Here is a 24,020-nt window from a genome sequence, read left to right as displayed (position 1 = left end):
CACCAGTACGTACTGAAGATTTTCTTGCGATTTCAAAGTCCCATATTCATAATATTGCACCAACCAAAAATTATGTCTTTAAACCTATGACAATACGTACAAGACGAAAACATAAAATTTGGCAAAACTACTTATTGTCAACAGCATCAAACCCTCGAAGTTAGTGCTAAGATGGGTCTATAAGACCCCAGTAAAAAACACACGTACATGCATGGCAAGCACCTGGAGACACTTTTTTCCTCATTGCTCTAGCAAAATGCATATATTTATGCTCGTACATATACGTGCTTGCGTGTGTAACATATCGACACGCGCCCGCCGTGGTATATACCTTACAGGAGCGCGACTCGTGGAATGTGGGCAAACTCGTTAGTTCTCCCGCTCCTCTTGCCCATGTAACCATACGCGCACGCCATGTACACCCTTCCAATACGCCATAAAGACGGAGAGTGCAGAGTTTTCAAGAGCAATCACAAGTTGGGAGTCTATACATGGGGGAAAAATCGGCGATAATTCTCGCGCCTCGTCTTGCACACAATTTGCGCTATGGCTACGTGGGGTTTTACAATGTAATATACCCGCGAGGTGAGCCAAGTTACGTTTCCGCGTCGTTGGTACGTTGGGCGATGCCTATCGAGAAATTGACTCGTCGGTGTGGCTTATCGATCCATCGTGCCAATGATGGTTATCTAGGAGAGGCTGTAGCTTGCGTATCGTCTTTTTTTTTTTTTTTTTTTCAATAAGACATGTCTGGTTATCATCGAGGTGGTGCGTTGATGGTTTTTGCCAGACGGTATCGGGACTTGGATGGATGGGGAATGCAATCGTGGTATCCCGCTCTTGGCCTCAGAGGTTGATGGTAATCCGTCTGTGTGAACATTTAATTTTTCACTTTTGCAGATACTTGCCTCAAGCGAGCTTTTTTTCGAACTTTATTATGTACGTAGATTTTGTTTGGAATAACTTTTAGCCAGGGAAAGATTTATCATTGTGCAATTGTATTCCATCGGTTCAAACATTAATGTACTTAGTTTCGAGGAATTGGTATTGAATCCCGAAAATTCATTGATTCTCCCATAACTTGAAATTTAATTTGTACATTTAGTTTATTCATAGAATTTTTAGTTCAAAGTTAGCTTTAAATTATTTTTCAGGTGTTGAACAAAGTATACCTACTATGCCTTATTACACGCGTACATCAGTTTCGTTGCTTTACATGTTGAACTTGTATGCTTAGGAATCACCTTTTGTGTCTTGAGGGGTAGTATTAAACGTTTCAGAAGTGTATCGCTATGTAAGTAAGACTTACGTATATACTTCCTGAAATTACTAATCTGCTTCGTTTTTAAGATTTTTTTTCCTTCAAATTTCTCATTTCTAAGAAAACAGTGTTGTCTTGAGGTAGTTCTTGCGTGAAATGAAAACCAAGGAATTCCATTGAGCTTAATTTCTGCCATAGTTGACATTATAATTGAAAACATTGCAGTTAACAGAATATTCAATTTTAGATTAAATAATTTAAAAACTCATGTTAAAAGGATTCCGATTAAAAAATTAAACAGTCAGTGTAAACAATGTTTAGATTATTAGAATAGTGTTAACTGCATATAGGGCCAACTTTCGTCTCTAACACCTTTAAGATCTTTTAACATTGTAACAATGACAATTTTAACAACTGTTGTCGTATTAGAATGTAATTACCAACGTAAAATTATTTAAATCGCCGTTCAACCTGATTGAAGCTAATTTGATCCTTAAAAACCTATCATAGTTTATTTATAAATAAAATCACAACGCAGTGACCCTGGTTGATGAGGTTCTGAGTATAAGAACTACCTCAAGTTCTAAGAAATGTGTGGTGTTATCATATTGCTGAGTTTAACGTGGATTCGCCTTTTGAAATAATTATCACCACTATCAAGATGTGTACTTAGCTGTACCATTAACTTAAGCACGTGAGAAATAAATATACAGGATTTAAAATATGCTTCAGGTTGCAAAGCATAAAAACTTTCGTACAAAGCAACTCAAGCGAGAAATTTAAGAGTCGATGGAAGTGTTGAAAATTGATTGTCTCCAGTTAATTAAAAACTTATAAGCCCCTTTTGAAGAATTAAACATTAGTTACGAGTATCTAAGGAGTTTGTCCAAGTTTTTAAAATAAACAATTATAGTTTTAATTTGGATTACTAATAAGTACGTTGAAATGGAAATTGAATATTTGAGTAATCTACATACTCGTTGGTAAATATAAAAGTGGTTGTTGGATGATTAAGAAGACAAAGTTTTATAATTAATAATGAGGAGAATTTTTAATTATCGTTAAAAAATTATGTATATTGTAATATTTATTCCAAAGATTTATATTATGCTGTATTTTTTTTTTTTGTATTGAACTCGATATTTGTATAGTTTTTGTGAACTTGTCAACAAAAAAAATAACAAATAAATTAGATTTAATATAATACTTAGTTCTTCTTATTAATATCCTATATGTCCCTTGGTGATCAAGTAACATATATTTGATTATTTACAGAATTCTACTAAAGTATTTCAACTAGTTACATTTTTTTTGTTCTAGTTTTAACAAATGACTTAAACGATGACTTTGTATCGTTGAATATTAGGAAATGATAAGACATTGTTAAATATTTATGACTAAGCTATTGAAAACTAAAAAAGATAATGTTTTAAAACCTAAGTCGTAACAAAATTTTTATCATTTCACTCAGTTGTAAATGTTAAACTAATGGATAACTTTATTTTTTCGTAGTTCGTAACAAACATTTTATCATCTACATAAACATTAATTTTCGATACTCGCCAAAGGTTTGCTTCTCCGAAACATTCAATCGTTACGTTCCCTTACCTACGTCCTGAAATTTTCAAAAATCATCCCACCGCAGCCACATTGACTATATATTGACTGGGTTTTCTCTTCAAAATATACCTGCACTGTACATGTGGTTTCCCAAGCATTTCCACGCAGCCATCGGTATAGGCTTTTAGTCTCTCATGAGCAGTCAAGACGCATAGTACTTATATACAAACAAGGAATAGTGGCGAGAGTGAAGATAAACCGTGCGACGTGGTCACTGTATTGGTGCATCCAGTACAACGACGCAGTAGATTTTCATTTTCCATCAGTAAGGTGAGACTCCCCATCACATTTTGTTCACTTTTTTTATATATATTTTTCTGAATCTTAAAGAAAGTCACGATCGTCCTTTTTTTATTATTACATGCAGTCATGTAGTTTAAAAAATTGTTAATATCCCTACCAAATTCTGTATAATGTATTGAAGCGTCGTTTTGGAGTTAGTAAACAACAGCCATTTTTCGAAAATTGTCCTTTCAATGAAATCAAATGATTTTTTATAGGATTGTTGGAATATTAGTTTAAATAGTACTAGCGACAAAAATTTGTATGGTATATCTGAATTCAATTATAAGTTGGTAAAAATGATATCTTATGTTTTTTTTTGACAAAAATAAAAAGCCATTTCGATGTCATTCCTTAATTATGAGTAAGAACGTTTTTTACAGAATTTTTTTATTTACGAGCTAATATTGATTTTATTTTTTTACGTCCCTTCTAAACAAACAATATTTTTTTTTTTTTTTTTTGCTTCAAACTGATGAGTGATCGACTCATAGAAATTATTACTTTACCTTTTCAAAGCAACAGCATGAAACTAGTATCAACTGAAATAAAAGTGATTTATTTCACCCGATGTTATTTGTTTTTGATGTGCTACGATGTCATTCAAACCGGCTTAGAGTTTATCCCCCGTAAAATCATAACAACTTTGCCGTTCACTCCGGAAAATTCGAAAATTTTACAACGTTGCCACGTTTCTTCCAAATAAAATGCTTTTCATTAGCTGCAACAACGTCAACTGTGACTCATAATATTTCAAATTTGGATGCAATACTAAAATACGAGACTTATGGTGTTACAGTGACATTGTCCTATGCTTATACTCACTGAGCAACCCAATTCTTTGATTCAAAAGAATTTTCTTTACCCTCATTCCGTTTAATTTAATATTTTTTAATGAATGAAAAAAATATAAGTTTACTATATTAAAAATTTTTTTTTTTTAGTTATAAATTTCTCATTTAATTGTACGAAATTTTTTTTTTTTTTTTTTGATCGATTACGTTTTTTTTAATTGAAAGAAAATATTTAATTGAATGAGGGTAAAGAAATTTTCTTTGATTTAAAGCATGGCATTTTGATTGTGTCTAACATTTCCGATTAACGTGATTAACCGATTCGTAGATGCGATGTAAATGATTATTAGAAAGTTGAGAAATAAATTGTTTAAAAAATGAAATGTTGACTACTATCATGTATCCAATTAATTTTATAAAGTATTTTGCAAGAATAACATTCCTAACGTATTCGGAGTTTGATTTTATTTGTAATGTTCTTATGAGTTCAAGTGCGTAGGATCACAGCATGAATAAATAAAAAATGCATTAGTTAGCAAAAATAATTGAGTTTTGAAATTTGTCTATGATATTAAACAATAGATAAAACAATGAATGATAAGAAAATGGAAGAGTTCAATGGCTGTATCACGGGTGTTTCTTCAAGTTTTTTTCTAAATGATGCAGAATCAATGAATTCGACATCACTCAGCGATCAGAACACGATCAATATGAATTACGCCTTACTATCAGCTAAGGTAATCATGCCAAAACAAATTTTTACAAGCAATAATTAAAAGTTTTCATTGAGAAATTAAATTTGTTAAAGAAAAACATTTAAAAAATTTTTAGATAGGAAAAGAATATAAGGGAAAGGAAAAAGAGTACATTCAAAGAGAAGAATATATTTTGGAATCATTATTAAAAGAAAATGCTGAATTAAAAAGTAAGCTGTTTGAAAAGTCAGGAAAACATCAATCTTCTCCTCATAATGAGTTGTCCGTGATTTCTTCAATTATGAACGAGCAAAAAAAACACGGTGAACTTATTAGCCGGTTAAAGGATTTAAATGAGGTAAACCCAATAAAATTTACTATAATAAGTTACTTAAATAAATTAAAAAATGCATGAAAAAAAATATATATTTTAAGGAACCAAGCGATATAAATTTGTCAACTAACAGTGATTCTGCAACTCTGACTGTGCACCAAAGCGAAGAGGATGATATTGAGGTCATCATTCCAGCAAATGGTGAATTCGCTGGATATCAGATCTTTTCAAGTGATACATTGTCAGATCAAGAAAGTTTTTTCTTAAAAAATAACAGTGACTTGGTCGAAACATTACATGGCAAAAAAAAGTCAGCTACTAGTAGCAGTCTCTGCAGCAGCACTTACGATTTCTGTGATGACTTTGAGAACCAGCCACGAAATACAGATGTTCAAGACGGGGAAAAACATTTAGAGGTAACTACCGGAAGTATTCATGAGATTTTATTGGTAAAACCTCGTTTCTACTTTCCATTTATTTGTCAAAAAACCTGCCTGCACACGCTCCGTTGAGAGTATGCTAGTTGGGGTGAAAAATAATAACATCAACGATGGTGTTCCTATACTCTCAACGGGCCATGTGCACATGTCGCAAAAAGGTTTTTCAGCACTATTTATACTTTTCGTAATTTTGTTGAAAACATAGCAGTTACGAGATCAACCGATAATAATACAAAGCAATGTGAGGGATGATAAATTGAAATTTCAAGAGTCTCCTATCAAGTTCACAACTCCACCGTTTAAAAACGAATGTAGATCGATCGAAATATTGAGTAGCCCCACAACAAACGAAAACAACAAAAGTTACAGTATTTGTCATGATGATGATAATTATTTACCAAAGTTAGTGGTAGAAGAACAAATTGTGGTGTCAGATACAAATGTTAAAGAAGCCGAAGTATGTTGTGTTGAAGAGTGCAGTATTGAAATGCCGAGTCCAGCTGTAAAAAGTGTGAGTACAATGTTTGCACTAAAATCTTATGAATTAGAAAATGCTTAAGTTGGATAGTCAACCAAAATGATTTTCTTTACTCACTTTCAGAATTTAAAGAAAGAAAAACAAAAACTGTTGGAAAATTTAAAAATGACATGTGAAAATATGGTGAAGTCTTTTGAAAAAACATTAATCGAGAATCAAGCACAGTCACCGATGGTAAGTAGAGGACACTTTATTTTTTTTTTTTTTATTGCAAATTGTTTTCATTTAAACTTTGTTCCCAGGACCATTCACGAGATTTTATAACAGAGGTGGACGAAATAAATCCATCTCATAGGATACCAAAAAGCAAAGAAAGTGTTCATCAAAAAGACGTAAGCGAATCATGTTGTAACACCAAGGAATAATTTCAAATGCACACTTTCTAATTAATTAATTCCTAATTCATTGCAGAAAACCATCGTTTCTACAGCGTCCACATCGCTCGAGTCAACAAAAACCCCCACAAAAATCCAAAAATCCAATTCTCTTAATGATAGCTCTTTTGCTGGAAGTAATAACCAAGACTTGACAACATCAACCATGATGCCAGTAACACTCCAAGCAAAAAACTCATCACAACTCAATATCTCTGCTTTGGCCCAACAAGCGACTTGTGACTTAGACGAGCTAGAGAGAGAGTCAGAGACACTGGTAAGAGTAAATCTTTCGCCTCGTTCAATATACCACTTAGTTGTCAAGTCAAAACTATCCTACTTTCTAGGATCCTACCAGTAAGAACCAGAGATGCTCAAGTCCAGGAAGTGTTACGGACTATCAGGGATCGCACGAAATGGCATCTGCAAAAAGCACCTCTCGCAACTTAAAGTATTCAATCGATGAATCCCTGTCGATCGGTAGACCAGACAAACTATCTGTGTTGTGTTCAGCTTTGAATAAGTTACGGCACAATATGGTCCACGAACGCCTAAACGAGATGTCAATGATGATGGAAAGTTTGGAAGAAGCTCTCAAAGAAGGGACTTTGTCAGACATTGGCGTGAAAGCTTATCAAGATATGTTCATGGGATACCGTAAGAATTTTTTGTCTGACAATCAGAATGTCATAGAAGAACAAGAAATCATCAATAACATTGCAGTAAACTATCGTGACATGTTTTACAAATGTCTTTCCTTGCGCAAGGAACTGGTTGTCCACAAGCAGTACGAGGAAGAACTGAAGAGTAAAAACGAATTGAAAAGCAATATTAGTGTTGTCAAACAGTATGAAAGGCAAATAGGTGGCCTTCGTGCATCCATCCAAGATTTGTTGCAAGAAAAAAGTATAATAAAGAGGGGCGTTGAAGAGTACATGTTAGACATAGAAGAGCAAAATAACGAAGACAAGGAAAAGCTGCGTCTGGAGTACGAAAGAAAAATGCGAGAAATCGAGGATGACTACATCGAAGAGTTGAGAGTACTGCAAGTGCAGAAACAAGAACTGGCTAATGAAGTTACCATCAGTGCTGAAAATTTCAAACTTGCACAGAAACAAATCACTGAGAATCGGAGTTTGTACAAAGAAAGGATTAGTGAGTTAAAACAACAATTAGAGACAACCAGAGAAGAGTTAGAAAAGGTTAAAAAAGAGAGGGAAAATGACAAATCGGCTCAAAGTGGGTTAGAAAATACAATTAAAAACCTCAAGTCTTTGAATACAGAATTTTCAAGAGCAAGGCAGGAACAATCGTGCGAGTTGACGAAAAAAACAGAGGAAATATGCCGCATTGACAGGGAAAACAAGAGCTTGCTACGAGTTTATAATCAAATGAAATCGAAGAGCGACAGTTTGAACATTGAGTTTACCAATATGAACAACGAACTCCAGCGTATGATCAAAGTGTCAGAGGATTTGGGATTGAAAAATGTTGCGTTGCAGGCTGAGGTAAGTGATCGTTATTTTTATAAATATACACTTAATCTTATACGATAAATCGCTCGATGTGATTCGTAGATCTCAGAATTTTTTTAATTAGCTATCTTAAAAAAGTTAAATGTGTTATAATATAACATTGGATTATAAGTAAACAATTTTTCAATGAGAATAATTATTTGAGTAATAATATTTTCAAGCATACTATAACCAAGCATCTTTTACGAGTGGATAATTTGTTTTATAGATTTTTGGTACAGCATTAGTATTTTTTTTAAAGTTCCGATCTAAAGAATTGTATAATTATCGATGGTATACTGATAATTTTGAATAATTATTGTTTTACATTTGTACAGAGTTTAATAATTTTATTAACTAAAAAAGTCTTGTACATTACAGTTTCATACAAATGTAAATAATGTATTAATTTTTATTTTTTAGGTCAATAGTTTGAGAAGCTGCAAAGTTCATAATGAAAAGTTGGAAATGAAAATTAAGAATCTAAAAGAAGAAGAAGTTAGTTACTTGAGAACGATTGAAATGTTGTCACAGCAAATACAAGTTCAAGACGAAGAATCTTAATAACTGAATGTACATAGTTGTAACGTGGTGAAAAAATTAGTGAATGTCGTTTCGATTTCTAATGTTTTTTTGTTTGTTTTATTTTTTTGCGCAAAAGTTATTGTTACACATAATATTATATATACATTGTGCTGTGATTATCCTTAAAATAATACGCACTGCTACATTATTATTTTTTAGTATTATTTGTCACACCTTTAAAATCAATTTAATTATTTCGATCTTTTATTCCTTATGTTATAAGTCTCATTTAATTTCAAATAAAGATCATTTGGGTTAACATTATTTATTTTGTTTACCGCTAAATTCACCGTGAACACTAAATTTTTATTCAGAAGATTGACTAGGTATTAAATTATGTGGCATAGCCAAAAAAAATCACTTTTACAAGTATAAATACTAACTATATCGTAGATACTGAAACACTTCTACGATATTAATTTTGTCTACCGTTAAGGAGACTAATAATACCTTAATAAAATACCCATGTAAGTAAATATTTTTAATTCGCAATTCAAATTCAAGTATACATTTTCATGTCTTATAGAATTTCGATTAGTAAAAACTATGGCAAGTCCAAAAACAACATTTTTTTAAACTGTGACTGACTGGTTTTTTATTGAAAAATTAGTTACATAACGTATGAAATTTTGTATCCTCCGATTCACTTACATATTATCATATTTCTGTTTTGTAGCTTACAACCTTTTTTTATTATTTAGCTTCGTTTCACAACAGAAAGTAAAATAAGAATGACGTGTAATGTGGAGTCTTCGTATCTTGTAAAAAGCGACAACAAAGCTGCAGTTCAACGCAGATACGAGTGCTCGTGTGCGCTGTTTTCCATTCGGCTGTCCTCGGCGCGTTTCGGTCTTCATTAAATGCTGTTTCTTTCTTTTTCCCTCTCCCGCATCAGTACTGGGATCAAAATTATACCACTACAGTTATAAAGTTAACTGAGAGCTAGAAATGAAAAAGTAAAAGCGTTCGAGAATCGGAGAATCACTGCAGCCCGCGTCGACGAAAGATACCAAGAGGTCCGCTCGCCATATCAAATGCAACTGGTATGTTAAACAGTCGTTTTGCATTAGTAGTTTAAGTAGTTTTAGTTTTTTTTTTTTTTTTTTTTTTTTGTTTTTTTCTAAACAAGTATTCTGGTTTTTTTAACAAATGTTGGTGGTCATACGTGATGTGCTTAAATCTGTGACATAACGAAGTGATAACTGGTGATTTTTATCAGTCAATGGATACGTTATTTTGTTTTTCATTTGCTTTTTTAATCTTTCGGTATTCCAGAAGGACCAGAATGTGTATGTTTATACGATTCGTTAAAACATAAATATTCTATTTTAATTCAATCTCACATTAAATCGATTTAAAAATGTAAAAAGCAGCTATTGCCTACTAAAAGTGTACGTATTTAAAACAAAATAGTATTTCAAATGCTGAGTGTATCGTATTATATAGGTTAGTCAAAGTGTAACACGTGGTGAATCTAAAAATAAATTGACGTTGCAGTGATAAACGAGGAAAATTTTTTCATCATAATTTTCAAGCTACGGAATATCAAAGATAATGATTGTGTGCAACGGCAAGTTAGTTGAAAGTTTTAGGTCATCCCACACTTGTGTGAAAGAGAAAGGGAGTAAAATGTCGTTACGTATTGGAAGAAACCCGTTTTAAAGCTTGCACGAAATTTAAATCAATAAATGAGTGTGTCGAATTTCATAACACCAATGGGTATTAGATACGTTATTTAAAAGGGGGGTATTGGGTTATTGTTTTATTGGGTAAAAGTTTGTTTGGTAAATATAACTTTGAAAAAAAATGACACGAGTCAGTAATCAATACACGTTTCAATTTTAGAAGTACGATTTTTTTTTTAATGTAAATGAAAATTTTTATGTTTATACACAGGCACTTAGGGACTGTCTCCTTAGTTTTTATAGCCACTACTTTTAAAAACTTTTTATGCAGTTTATTTTTTTTTTCTTTACATTTAAAAATGTCTTTTATTTGCCGAGTTCTAGATTACAGTTATCAAAAAATTTAATCTTATCATAGCACGAGTGATTACAATGAAATCGAAAAAAATAAACAACCCATATCCACAGAAATGGTAAATATACCTATTCAAAAACAGTTTTAGTAATAATCACTAAGTTTTTTGCAGCATGACTATTTTTTCAATAATTTGAATGAAATTTTTGGAACCTTCCTAATTCTAACTTCAAATAAAAATAATGGAGGTGCAAAATTAAATTGAACTGTGCCATACGAGTACAAAAATTTATTTTATCTAAGCGTAAAGTAGTCGTATGTGAGAAGCAAAAATAAGCAAAAAAATCAGTAGTTACTATTACATACAATGTTTAATACCTATCCTCCATGAAAAATTCCATGAGGTTTAAGTATAGCCTTTTTTCCAAGCATTTGATTAGTTGACGCATAGTCACGTGGTATTAATTAGGCGGGAATTTCGAAATATTTTACGTACTATCATAATTATTATTAGCATTGTCATAACATAAATTTCTTGAAAAAACAAACGTGGTAAAATTATACACAACTGATGGAGAAAAATCAATGAAATATGTCGTATTTTCTCACCTACCTTGACCAGTTCGAATTTCATTATAAAAGTTAAAATAAAAACTGAAACAGAAAAACGTGTTACTTTCCACTCATTAACGCCCGACTCGTTTGCACAATCGTTCTAGCTACCAAAAACTCCGAACTCAACGTAACCCATCGTTATTCCATGTTTCAGAAAATCATCTAAAAGGGGGGACAACCAAACACACAAGAGCAAGAAAAAAAAAAAAAAAAAAAAAAAAAAAAAAAGACAAGACAAAGCAAGATGTTCTCCCGAGTCCAACAAGCGTCGAGAACCCTTAACAGAAACACAAGCCGTGGCTACTTGACAGATCTGGTGCGCGTGGTGGAGGTGGGCCCCCGAGACGGCCTGCAGAACATAAAAACGCCCCTGTCCACGGAGACGAAGGTCGAGCTCATAACGCGGCTGTCAAAAACGGGTCTGCGCTCCATCGAGGTGACGAGCTTCGTGTCCCCAAAGTGGGTACCACAAATGGCGGACAGCGCCGAGGTGCTCAATGCCATACCAGCCATCCCAGGTGTCGACTACTCGGTCCTCGTGCCCAACGTCAAGGGCACCCTCAACGCCATCGAGCACGGCGCCAAGGAGGTGATTGTCGTGGCTGGGGTCACCGAGGGCTTCACCCGGGCCAACCTCAACTGCTCCGTCGAGGACAGCCTCGCCCGCATCTCCGACATCCAGCGCGTTTGCGCCGAGCACCGGGTGCGCGTGCGAGCCGCGCTCTCCTGCTGCCTCGGCTGCCCCTACGAGGGCAAGGTCGACTTCAAGGTCGTCGCTCGGCTGGCCGAGGCGTTGCTCAGGGCCGGCTGCTACGAGGTCAGTCTGGCGGACACGATAGGCGTGGGCACGCCCAAGGGTATCGGCCGGATGCTCGGGGAGGTGAGGGCAGCTGTTGGGGGTGACGTTTGGCGCTTCGCCGCGCACCTACACGACACGTACGGCCAGGCCCTGGCTAACGTGTACGAGTGCCTGAACCAGGGGGTGCGGGTGTTCGACTCGTCGGTCGCAGGACTCGGTGGGTGTCCTTACGCGCCCGGGGCTACCGGCAACGTGTCGACCGAGGATCTGTTGTACCTGTTGCACGGACAGGGCATGCAGACGGGCGTTGATCTCGACAAGGTGGCCGAGGTCGGGTGGTTCATCAGTCGACAGATACCGGCCGACAACTGCTCCAGAGTGGGAAAGGCACTGCTTGCCAAGGATAGTGCTCGATGCGATGCAAAAAGACAAAGTTCGTGATAGTAGTATACGATTTTTGTTATTTACGGTGTTGTTGGTTCATTCCAGTGTACAGTGATTGTTCATTGGATTTTTCAAGTTGGCTGGATAGTTTTTGTATTGACTCAAGATTTTTTTTCTTCAAGATGATACATGCGAGTTTTTTTGTATGTGTACCGGACTTTACAATACAAGAGAGATTATAGGTTTTTTTTATATGTATAATACGACAGTTTGACAATGTTGCAAAGCAGGATGGATTTTAGCTGGGAAAATAGGGTAAACTTTATTGTTTTATGTAATTTTTTTGTTTTGTTTTTTTAGATCGATTTGTATAGGTTGAAGAAACTGTCGTGTGTGACGTGTTAATTCGTGTTGTAAATATTGTTGTAGAAAAATTAAATGTTCAAATAATTGTGTATCCATGTGCGTTTGAAATTTGACAAGTCATTCCTAATGAATATCAATAAATATAATAGAAAGAATATCCATTTGCCTCATACTTATTTCAGAATTTTTCGTGCTTGCGAGTTGCACCCAATACTAGTAGTTTATCGTAAGTTTTGGGTATTAATTTTTGAGGATTGGTGAGAAGTTCATCCACATAAAATTTATTGTAAAAACGGGATATAGGGATCTTTTCTAGCTAATCCATCAACAAATCGAGAAATAATCGTAATGTTCCCGTGCTAAACTTAACTGACGTAGCCATTTTTTTCTACGACACGCACGCACTTATAATAAACACTAAAGTTGCCCCAAGCCGGATGTCCCCACTTTTTCGATCGTAAAGTAATTTCGGGAGGTTGCACGTGCACGAGATCGCTCCGTATGGTACTGTCCCAGTTGCTGCTTCTAGGCTCGCAACGACTGATTGTTTGATGGTCCGAGTTTTTTAAGGACACACCTGCTTTGCCGTTTGTAGTGCAGGCGAGAGAGAGAAAACGGGGTCAATTAATTGGAGATGAATAAAATCTCGCTGCATAAGTCAATGGCTATCAGTTGGAGTGTAAAATCATCACGCGAACCGGTCGGGTGGAGAAGGGGTGATTTATCGCTTGGTGCTTTTTTTTTAAAGATCGTGAGAGACCGCCGTGAGGCTCTCGAGTTCGTTCTATATATGGAGAAAACTTGAGCGCGAGTGCTGCTGAAAAAAAAAATGAGGTCATTTGATTTTAATGGAGATTTTTATAAGCTTTTAGCTACGATTTTTTAACTTAAAAAAATAGTTTTTGGGTTTTGGTTTGAAAAGTGCAGATTTTATTTTTAAAACGTTTTTACTTATAAATCATTATGCCTTTTTTTTCAGAAATTTTATTCCATTTTTCAATTATTAGCAAAATGCTGAAGCAAAAACAATTATTTATACCTTAGTGTTCCATGTAGAGTTTTATCAATCCAGGCTTAAAATGTTCCTATTTCAAAACTTATGGTAGCTCAGAAACTAAAAAGTATGGTTTTACCTTACGAACGTTCCAAAAACGAATCATTTCTTAATTGAATAAAACTGTTTTTTGCTGTTTTTCAGTAAAAAAAAAAAAAATAAATAATAATAATAATCGAATATATTCACAAAAAGATTTTTTTGTTTGATTTCTTCTTCTTTATATGGGTAAATATTAATATTATAATAAAAATGGCATTATTCAGTAGTGTGCAGAAGACATACATAGATTCTCGGTTTTTAATTTGGATTTTAACAAATAAGAAGTATAGCTAAAGTAAACCTATAGAATTAGGAAAAAAGTGAGAGGATAATTTTAACTTAAAGCTAGAGGGTCAGTTTTTATAGGTTACTATGAATTTCATAATATAAATAGAAAAAAATTATCAGTTATTATTTCATAATATTTTAACAATACTGTAATAATTGTAAAAAATAATTGTAAAAAATAATTTAGTAGTATTTGATTTAGTACTTATTGAAATATAGTGACAACTATTATTTAAAAACAGAAAAAAATTTTACACTTGCAAAATTAAAATTCAAAATTTTCAATTAAAATACTAAAAAAAATTAGTTGTATAAAATTTTATTACTGTAATCTCAGTGCAAAAAATAAAGTTGATGTCTAATATTTTTTTTCCAAACACAAAGCAAAAGAATAGAGCTTAAGAAAGCTTTGCTGTAAGTAATTGTAATTGAATGCAGTATTCTGTCGACACTATTAGTTAAAAAACCAGTTGGTTGATTGTTGTAACAAAGCATATATAACCTATTGAATAAAAAATTAAACAATACAAAAAAACTGATATATTAAGATACACTTTATGCATGTTTTTAAATGTTTAGGAAAATTTTGCAAGTTATTTTGTATTAAGAAATACTAATCTGACACAGTTTTTAATTTTAACGCTGGTTGTGCACAAAAAATCTTGTAAAAAATTTTTTTTTTAAACAGTTATTTATTTCCAGTTTCTTTTAAATTTTTAGTGATAAAAAATGCAGTGTACAAAGGTAGTTTATTTTACTTAAATTTAATAATATTATTTATTTTAATTAATTTAATATTTTATTAATCTAAAAATTATAGCTTTTTATTGATTTGAAAAAAAAATTTCTTGATAAAAAAAAAAATTATAAAATGACCTGGACATGTTGAAATCTATTAAAAATGAATAAAGGTAAATACTTTGAGAAACAATAATTTTTTCACTTTTAAAGTTGGTATAACCAAACCAAATAATTAGTTAACAATGTACTGAAAATAAACAAATAAATAAAAAACAAATGGCCTGTATCGTATTAATACCAAAAAAAGGAATATTAAATATTTTGCAATTAAAGAAAAATTTTTTTTGTAAACGTAGTTACGTACTGGATTCACATAATCTTTTTGAGAAATTTTTGAGAAACAAACAACAGTCATGTAAGAAATAAATTCAAATCTAAAAAGTGCAACTTCCGCGCGCTTTTTAGTGAGAGAATTATTTCTAAACAACTTATTTCTATCATAAAAAAAAAAAAATAAATAACTAAATAAAAAAACCAAAAGTAAGGGACTAAACGAAAGATCGCTTTTGAAAATATCTACGAAACTTTTGACAGCATCCTGCCAAGTATAAGTATAGAGTCCGTAAAAAAAATTTTTAACTCACTACAAAGATCCAGAGTACACCCCCTGCTAACACCAAAACTTACCTGAAACAAAAAGCAGAAGGAAAAAGCTCATTAATAAAGCGAAAACAAAAACACTTGTGCTCCCTCATTACGCCACCACAAATCCTCTCTCCACAAAAAAAAAAAAAAAATAAAAAATCTCCAATGCATATGCAATAGCACCAAAACTTTTACAGATGATAACAGGAAGATAGCGCACAAAACGCTCTCGCGCTTTCTTCGCGTGACTCGCTTCATTTCGCGCACGCATTGCGTGTGCGGGTAAGTTCTCTCGTGTGCACGATGCAAAACAAAAAAAAACAAAAAAAGAAAAAGGAAAGGCAAAACTATTTTGAGAGAAATAGAAAGAAAGGGAAGGCGCATGATGCGACCGCGGGTGCTCATTACGCTCATCGAGTAAATTTTTTTTTTTTTTTTGCAACTCGGGTGCACACGCATGGAAGGAGACGGAAGATCCATTAAGGCGGACGCAGCGTTTACGACGCCGAGGATAAAAGATCCGCTATACACGTGGAGCGGATACATCCAACGGTCCGCACGCGCGTGTGTAATTTTGTTTAAAAACAAAACAAGACAAAGCAAAAAAAAGTGCACGTAATAAACTTCAACTTTGGAGCATACGAGGGGTAATTCATGATTGTGCAACACACGATTAGGGCACATGGAAGCGCGTAATGCTATTTGGGGAAATGAGGGAGTAGTATAAGGTTTAGGCTCATTAGACGCGGGGGCCTTTTCCGGAGGAAAAGATACGGTACAATACAAAGAGGGCCTCCTCAGTGCGGTTGAAGTAGACTCATTATTATGTGTATCACGTGATGATGACGAGAATAAGTAATAAGTATTATATTGGTACATGATTGCGCAGAGAGAAACATCGCGTCACGGTGGAAAACGTTGGACCACGTTTTTACGATATTGCACTCGTTGGAGCCAACTCGTTTCATAGGTAATAATATCATTTTTACGATCTTTTTAAACTGCATGTTTTTTCTTTTTTAATTCTGTACATCACCTACATAAGCTGCTGAATCGTAAAAAGCATGGTTATAAATTTTAATTAAAAAAAAAAAAAAAAAAAAAACGAATTTGTTTTTGTTACCCCGATAACAAGATCGCGGGGCCCGATTGTATCAGCCGAAATTGCTTGTAATGCGTTCATCAAAGAGATTTCATTACGAGCCCTAACGAGTACGCCGGTGGAGCATCAATCCCCGATGTTATCGCGATACCCGACCTCACCACCCATTAATTACCCCCACGGACCTGCCGATCGCAACAATCACCTTTCCATTCAAGCCTGCAAAGGCAGGACAGGCTCAACGCTTCCTCCTCCGTTGCGAGCACGTGCTCTAGCCAACCTTGACCCGACGCTCCAAGCTAAGTATCCCCGCGTTCAAGGAGGAGGGCCTCAGCCGACCTTCGCGGCGCGCTACAGGACGAGGCAAGCGCCGGGACTTCAAAGCTCACGGCCTTGCCCTTCGGCCGCAGGCCCTTTTCTTCTCCCTCCTGCGGGCGTCGTTCTTTATATCGTTGTGTGCATCGAGAGGTACTGCAGACGTACGTGTACACACACATTGGAGAGCGCAGGACTTTGTTTTTCAGTGTTGCAGGTTTTTGTTTTTGCGATCGGCAGGAATGCATGTTATAAAGCACATCGGGATGAATTTATATCATAGGCGCGCGCGCGGACGATGGTTTTGTTTTGTTTTTGTTTTGTTGGGGTGTATGTAACGTGTGGGGCTCGTGGCTTGGTAGTCCCCTCCCCCTCTACCTCTCGCTATCTTTTCATTTACGAGTGTAGTGGGTCTTGAGCAAACGTTGCATCGCGGGTACCCACTTACTTTATATTGCTTTATATGGATGTATTTTTAATGACTAATGAAAATTGTTTTTTTTCTTTCTTTCTTTCTTTCTTTTTTTTTTTTTTTTTTTTTTTTTTTAGGAGTTCCCAAAGTAGCCCTTAAAACCATCTTCCCTCATCGGATAAAGCGCCACTTGTGGTTAGCTTGATGATACTCAGCTATTGATGGATTGATTAGGATAATTAAAGACGTAGTGTAATATGTACTACGTAGAAATATAATCTTTTTTTTTTTTATCAAGGCAAAAATATTTACATAAATTTTTGTTTCCTTTCTGTTTTCAGTAATTTTTGCTACCAACGATAACGTTTTTTTGATAGAGACGAAATTATCCTTATAAATCTGAGCTAGAGCACACAGCCAACATAATTCACTCTGCGTCAACCCTAACGTAAACTGGGACAGCATTCACTTTAAAATCGGCATTTTTCTTTATACAAACCAAGCACCGATTCAACGGGTGGTCGGGCACATTATACTCCGACAAAAGTACAAAACACTTGTCCACGAAGCACTCGTACCTGTAAAAGCGAAAAAATCTGAGCGTCCAATATTTTCTCGGGACCCAAGACGTATATACACCCTCCCCGCAGAGGACATCCATTCGAGACGCGGTATTGAAAACTCGCGTGCCGGAGCGCTAAAAACTCGCGCTGTACACCCCAACCCCATGCACGTGTAGAGAGAAAGAGAGCACAAAGGCTTTCGGGGAGTATATTAACATCCGGAAGAGAGAGAGAGAGAGAGAGAGGAAAACAGGAGAGAATTCGCGTATACCCATGAGTTATGGACGACTTGGCTGTTATGTTGGGTACTTTATATACCCACCATGCGTGCGCGCTTCCCCGCCTGCTCGTGACTGCATGGTAAATGTGCGTGTACATACCTTTTTTTTTTTTTTTTTTGCTCCCACCCTCTATATATATCCAGGAAGCAGCGAGAGGCGTATTAGAAAACGGGAGCTGGTTATTGTTGCTTTTTTTTTCAAGAGGGAGAGTGCAAATGCATGTGCATTCGTTCGTCGGAGGGGTCTTTTTGTGAGCGGGTCGTCGAGGGTGTCGTGACCGTCGGGAGACTTTAATTCGTGTTTTCGGAAAAAATACGACACGGAGGGTTATTAGCGGCGGTGGACGGGAGGAGGGTCGGAAGAGAGTGACGGAATGGGAGATTTGCGAACGGGGGCGTGGAGGCGCGGCTTTTGCCGAGGGTCGCAGGATTAATGGTATCGGGATTTTAGGCGCGTTTTGTTGAAAAATCACTCCATTAGTTGGGCTTTTTTTTATTTTTTTCAAATGAACGAAATAATTGCACGTACACTTTTTTTTATTTATTTATAAGATAGCGATGTTTTACACCTGAGATCTATTTATTTAGAGCTCCCTTGATTTGTACGCCGCAATGCAAGACTACCGTATGTTTTATCTTTCGCGCATACCCCATAAATACATCGCACAAGTGATGCGTGCATGGGTACGGAGAAAAAGTAGAGCTTATATACGAAGAGTTGAGTAAAAAAGTAAAGTAGGTACATGAGATTGTGTATGTGTCTATTGAAATGAGAGGGAGAGGTATACGAGATGCATTGCTGTCAATTAAGGCGTGATTGGATTTTTTTTTTTCAGCCAACTTGGGGCATTGATAGTCTCTACTCGTTTTCTTTTTTTTTTTTTTTTGTACGAAAGAGTCCATAAATCTTTTGAATTAAAATAATTCCTAGAACGCAGGTGAACTTCAATTCAGCTTTATTTGTACAGGATTTTCGAGTAACAGTAACGAGTGGTGTTTGTACAGGGTTTTATTTATTTTTTTCTTTTTTTGTCAGACCTTCAACCCAATTTTAATTTAGTAAGCCCATCAAATAAACCATAAAATAAAATATCGAAAGCGTTTTTTTCCTTTCACGTAAATGAAAATTGATTGAGACAAAATGCACGTAAGTTCGGGAGAAGGGGGTGGGGGCAGGTGACGTATAGAAATAATGAACGCGATGGTGGATCCATGCGACCCCCCTCAAAACAGAACAGCATCGATTCGCGGTTACGTCGCAGAGGACAGGAACAATGCGATCTGCTAAAAATTGCAAAAAAAAAAAACAAAGGGAACGTCGAAGCAATGCACTCGAACAAAGGGGAAAAGAAGAAGACGGCTGCAGTGGTGTTATAACGAGGCCCCTTTTTTTTGCTGCCCAACGAGGAAGCGCACACGGAGAGATAAAATGATTGAACGGAATTGTAGACGGTGATGTGCGCATAGACCGTCCTATTGTGAGAATCGGGGGGAGGGGCAGAGGCAAAGGGAGGGAAGGGCGATGCTTAGGACGCGAGAGAGAAATAATGAACGCCAGGGCCCGGGAAACAATTGAATGCAATCAAGCGAATGTTAATTGATATCGAGCTGCGATGTATTACCGCTTGGCTTGCAGTTTGATGTATTATCTGTCTATTGTGCGTGGGCACGTGTGTTGCTCATGTGCTGGCGAAGGGATGGAGGTGGAAAAAAAATATTTGTCGAAATGGTTCTGTTAGCTCGAAATTACATTATACTGTCAAGATGTGAAAAAAGTAATTGTCATTAACTTTGAAGTTGTTGTTTTTTTTCTTCAAAACTTTAAACTATCGTGAAAGTTATTCTGAAATTTGATTGATTATAGCCTTTTGAAAAGTTGTCTCGATGGTAGTATTAATTGTACTGTCATTTTTTATAGACACTTTCGTGGCATAACATTATTATAGTTATACAAATATTATCCACTAGCACAGTTAATCGTGTAAAAAAATATCAGTCTCGCTTTATTTTGACAATAGCCTTGATCATGCCTGCCAAAAGACTTGCTAAATATCTGACTGAAATCTAGCTCTTACAAATGAAATCCTTCAACCTTTTTTTTCAAATTATGGTTTAATGGTTTTTCTTTTTCATCTTTTAAAACACGACACAATTTTTTCACTACTTCAAATATACCTTAGATTTACGATAACATATTGTAATGATAATATTTGTAGCTCATAGATTAAAATTATTGCAAATAGATAAGTTACATTCGTAAGGTATATGCAACAATTAATAAACATAAGGTCCGTTTTACTGTCAGTAATACAGTTCATTATTTGTATATTTATTAAACGAAGAAAAATCTTATTTATTGCTATATTCACAGACAATATCCAACGTTTTTGTACATGGCACCTAATAGAAACAACACTTACTTTACATAGTTAAATCACAATAAAACTGAGTCGTAAAAATTTTGCACGACATTTATTATTTACGTAAAAATATTTCCACTAAAAGATAAGAGGCTTAAGACTAAATTATTTTCAAATTTTATTAATACACTAACATAGAGATTTTAAAATCTAATATCTCTAAGTATGCTCATTATTTCTTATATTTAGATATTTTTATTCATGTAATGCTCACTTTGCACCGATTACATTCAAGAAATATTGTTAAACAATCGTTTGAAATAATTTCAATTAATTTGAGTCAAGAGGTTTGGCATTTTCCGATCAGCCAGACTTCAGTAATACATTTGACAGAGATATAGTCAAAATTGGTATCAGATCAAAAAAAGACTTTTATTTCTTACACGGTTTTTTAGTAAGTAGGTTATTTTTTGCTACTTCATAGTAAATATTGAACGAAATTTTTAGCCAAATTTTTTTTGCATAGAGAATAAAATTTATCATCAAGTATTTAAAAAAAATACTATTTAAGTGCTTGGTATTCATTTTTAATTCTTTTCCCTCCTAAAAATGTATTTCTCTATTTGTACTTGTAAAAAAAAAAAAAAAAAAAAAAAATGTATTAACATCAGCTGTGTCGCAAGTAGTAATGAAAAAATTGTTTTCTAGAATAAATCATGCAATGGAAAAAAGTTTAATAAAAAAGTATTTAAAAAAATTATCCAAGCCTGTCATCTGCCCACGTCACAAGACCCTCGCTCGATAAAAAACTTGTCTCGTCGAAAATGTCCCTGTCGTTCATTTTTCTCAATATCGGCATCATCAGCCAAAGGGTACTCGAAATACCGCTCAAACAAACCAAATCCTCCCCCAAAGACAGCCACGACAATGTCGCCAGCACAAAGAAGCGAACGGATATGGGAGCCGTAATCCGTCCTTACCTCGCGGTCTCGAGATCTCAGTTACCCCACACAGAGCCCAAAGTGTTGTATACGGCTTCGGAATTACTCGAGCCGACACACTGAAGGTATAAGAGCGCATTCACCTCCACCTGAAGAATTTCCAAGTCTCTCTCTCTCTCTTACCCTCAGTCTTTCGTTAACACACACACACACACAAAAGATATAGACGCGCGCTCGATTAAGTTCGCGCCACGAGAAGCCATTAAAGAGCCCGGCGATACTCTCTCACCCTTACGATTAAAACAGTCGTTTACTAGCTCCGATTACTGCTTGTAGGTACATTGCTTTGCTGCCGCTGAAGGCCCTATCAGGGCTAATTCCTTTATTGTACGGCAGAGCTGAGCCGAGTCGGATTGTTGTGCAGCCTTTTGTGCGACTCTGTTGGAACGCTTTCCTCGGAGCATTGGGCTTTATCGCGTTATCTTTTTGTAAGCCTGTGCCGGTTGACGGGTGAAGTCAAGTTCGGCGTCTACTCCTTCGTCACATACAGTGGAACTATGATTTGTTTTTGAAACGTTTTTGTAGACTTTTTTATAAATTGGATGTTTTGTGAACTTTTTGACATTGCCATTATTGTCAAAGTTTATAGGTGATGCCTTGAATGGTTTTACCTAGTTTTTGTACCATACGCTCAGTGTCTCGTAATTTACAGGTTCACGTGCCCGTCTCAGGAAAAATGAGAAAAACAGATCTCGTCGTCTCAACATGTGATTTCTCTGATTTTTTAATTTAACCAATGTTGTTTGACGTAAACGTCAAAAAAAAAGGAGTAATTTTAACTCGAGAGCTCTGGAAAAAATACAATTATTCTTCAAAACAAATATCGAGTTAGTAGATGTCAGTAAAACAGTATTGCCCACCAAAAATATTTATTTTACTTGTTGTAATAAAATCTTCATTTTGTAAAGATAAATACAATGCTTGAGTGATTAATAAATAAAAATAAATACAATTCATCAATGTTTTTGAAAATAATTTTAAATTACTTATAAAAAAACCATTTAAACAATGTTAGGTAAAAGGAAAATGTACGTGAGTATGTTTTTACATATTACAGTATTATATAAATGAACGATGAATTTTAAAAAACAATTTATGAATTTTAAATTTAAAAAGCAAACATTACGTTATTATTTAACAAATTGTTTGTTTTTTCTAGTTAACTCTCAAGACACTAGACAAATCTGCTGATCTTACAGCTCAACGAACTAACATCTTTATCAGCCCAACAAAATACATAAAAGTACTAAAAAAATTATTGCATTAACTATTAAAATTTTTTATACGATTTTTTCCTATTTCTTATTATTTATTTTTTTTTTTTTTATTATCACCAAATTCCGGAGATATTGGGGTATTTTTGATTGAAAAACATTTTTTTTACCAAGACAGTTCTTTAGCAAAAACATGGAAGGAAATAGCAAGCAAACAATTCCACCTGATACCCAGACGACGTCATTCCACCAACCAAGTGTATATATCAAGACAATAGATCGGACGTCTGCGACAAGTGTCGCTAAACACCAAATAAGAAGAAAACCCAAGACCGACGAGGAAGAGAGAGACGGAGGCGAAAACGTCGCCCGCGACATCTGCTTCAACGTGAAAATTATTAATCCTGTCAGAAGTAGTAAATCGCGCCCGAGAGAAGGGCTGTTGGAGGGATGAAAAGTGTGGCCGGGGGTGGGAGGTTTACGTAGTTCTGGTACACGCTGTTGGAAGCGAGGGGCGCGTCGCTTTCGTCGGCTTTGATTTAAGAGCCTAACTCCCACACACGCGAGCCCCAGCCTCCTCCTTCGAGAAAAATGCCTCCCTCTCGGATTTACAGCCAAATCCTTTAGCCGATCTTGCCTTATTGCCTCGTATACCGGCTGCGAGGTGATTGCCTCCCCCCACCTTTTTTTAAGGTCTTAACCGGGGACGCGATATTACCGAAAATCGTTATTCCCTCTGCCAAAGAAAAAAACAGAGAGAGAGAAAATGTATCAGGTTTCCGGGCAAAGAGTACAGCCGAGAACTGACGCTGCTTGATTTATCGCTGGGGTATTAGGAGCTTTGCAGTTTGTCTTTTTGGGGAAACATTGTAGCACTTGCACTGACGCGATGTTGTGTCTTGAGACGTGAGTTTTCTTTGCTTTTTTTTTGATTTAGGAGGTTTGTTGGTTCGCTTTTTTTTTCAAACTTTTCTTTGAAAACACGTGGTTTTGACGTCTTGTGATGCTCAGACATACTGTATTGAATGCTAAGTTGAAAAAATTTATTTAATCTATACTGTCGAGTTAAAATTGACGTCAAAGTATTAATCGGTTGGCTAGCTTTGTCGGGCAAAGCGTACGGAACGAAATCTGGACGGCGAATCATCGATCAAAGTGAAAAATGGAGCCTTTAAAATTTATACTCCCCGGGGGTAAGGGAGGTTTTTACCCTTCGTGAAATATTTCTTTTCCGATTTGGCCCGGCGAGATCGCCATTTATCAAAAATTCTGGTAGAAAAGGTGTTTTTCGGGGCTTTCGTAAAAAATAAAAGATAAATAAATAAATTAAAACACTCATTTTTCGCGAATAGTGTTTTATCTCTTCTTTTTATGGTCAAATAAATGGGAAAATATGATTGTTTCCCTGAAAAAAACAAGCGG

At 35.3% G+C, this 24,020-nt stretch overlaps 3 protein-coding genes across 4 annotated transcripts in view; 2 read left to right on the top strand and 1 right to left on the bottom strand.

Moving 5' to 3' along the window:
• LOC106636435 (uncharacterized) overlaps nucleotides 1-24,020 on the bottom strand; it is a 250,834-nt gene that overhangs the window by 70,999 nt on the left and 155,815 nt on the right. The window lies entirely within an intron of this gene.
• Nucleotides 2,970-8,701, top strand: LOC106636450 (uncharacterized). 2 transcript variants are annotated; one of them, XM_089588766.1, is made up of 10 exons: nucleotides 2,970-3,151; nucleotides 4,540-4,694; nucleotides 4,789-5,010; nucleotides 5,088-5,402; nucleotides 5,635-5,937; nucleotides 6,028-6,138; nucleotides 6,207-6,296; nucleotides 6,376-6,615; nucleotides 6,686-7,846; nucleotides 8,276-8,701. In XM_089588766.1, the coding sequence occupies exons 2-10, from the start codon at nucleotides 4,548-4,550 to the stop codon at nucleotides 8,414-8,416; spliced, it is 2,730 nt and encodes a 909-aa protein (XP_089444892.1). In that variant the 5' UTR covers nucleotides 2,970-3,151; nucleotides 4,540-4,547; the 3' UTR covers nucleotides 8,417-8,701. The 2 variants fall into 2 exon arrangements, with proteins under 2 accessions (XP_089444892.1, XP_014204330.2); XM_014348844.2 differs by having other exon boundaries at nucleotides 2,971-3,151; nucleotides 5,632-5,937.
• Hmgcl (hydroxymethylglutaryl-CoA lyase) lies at nucleotides 9,359-12,694 on the top strand. The gene is made up of 2 exons (XM_089588750.1): nucleotides 9,359-9,480; nucleotides 11,187-12,694. Exon 2 carries the CDS (start codon nucleotides 11,277-11,279, stop codon nucleotides 12,270-12,272), a length of 996 nt encoding a protein of 331 aa, XP_089444876.1. The 5' UTR covers nucleotides 9,359-9,480; nucleotides 11,187-11,276; the 3' UTR covers nucleotides 12,273-12,694.

Source organism: Copidosoma floridanum, unplaced genomic scaffold (genome assembly GCF_036245765.1).
Source record: "Copidosoma floridanum isolate Cflo_tuat_1 unplaced genomic scaffold, Cflo_Japanese_pri ptg000007l, whole genome shotgun sequence".
Taxonomy (NCBI): domain Eukaryota; kingdom Metazoa; phylum Arthropoda; class Insecta; order Hymenoptera; family Encyrtidae; genus Copidosoma; species Copidosoma floridanum.
This window is presented reverse-complemented; position numbering and strand designations above follow the sequence as displayed.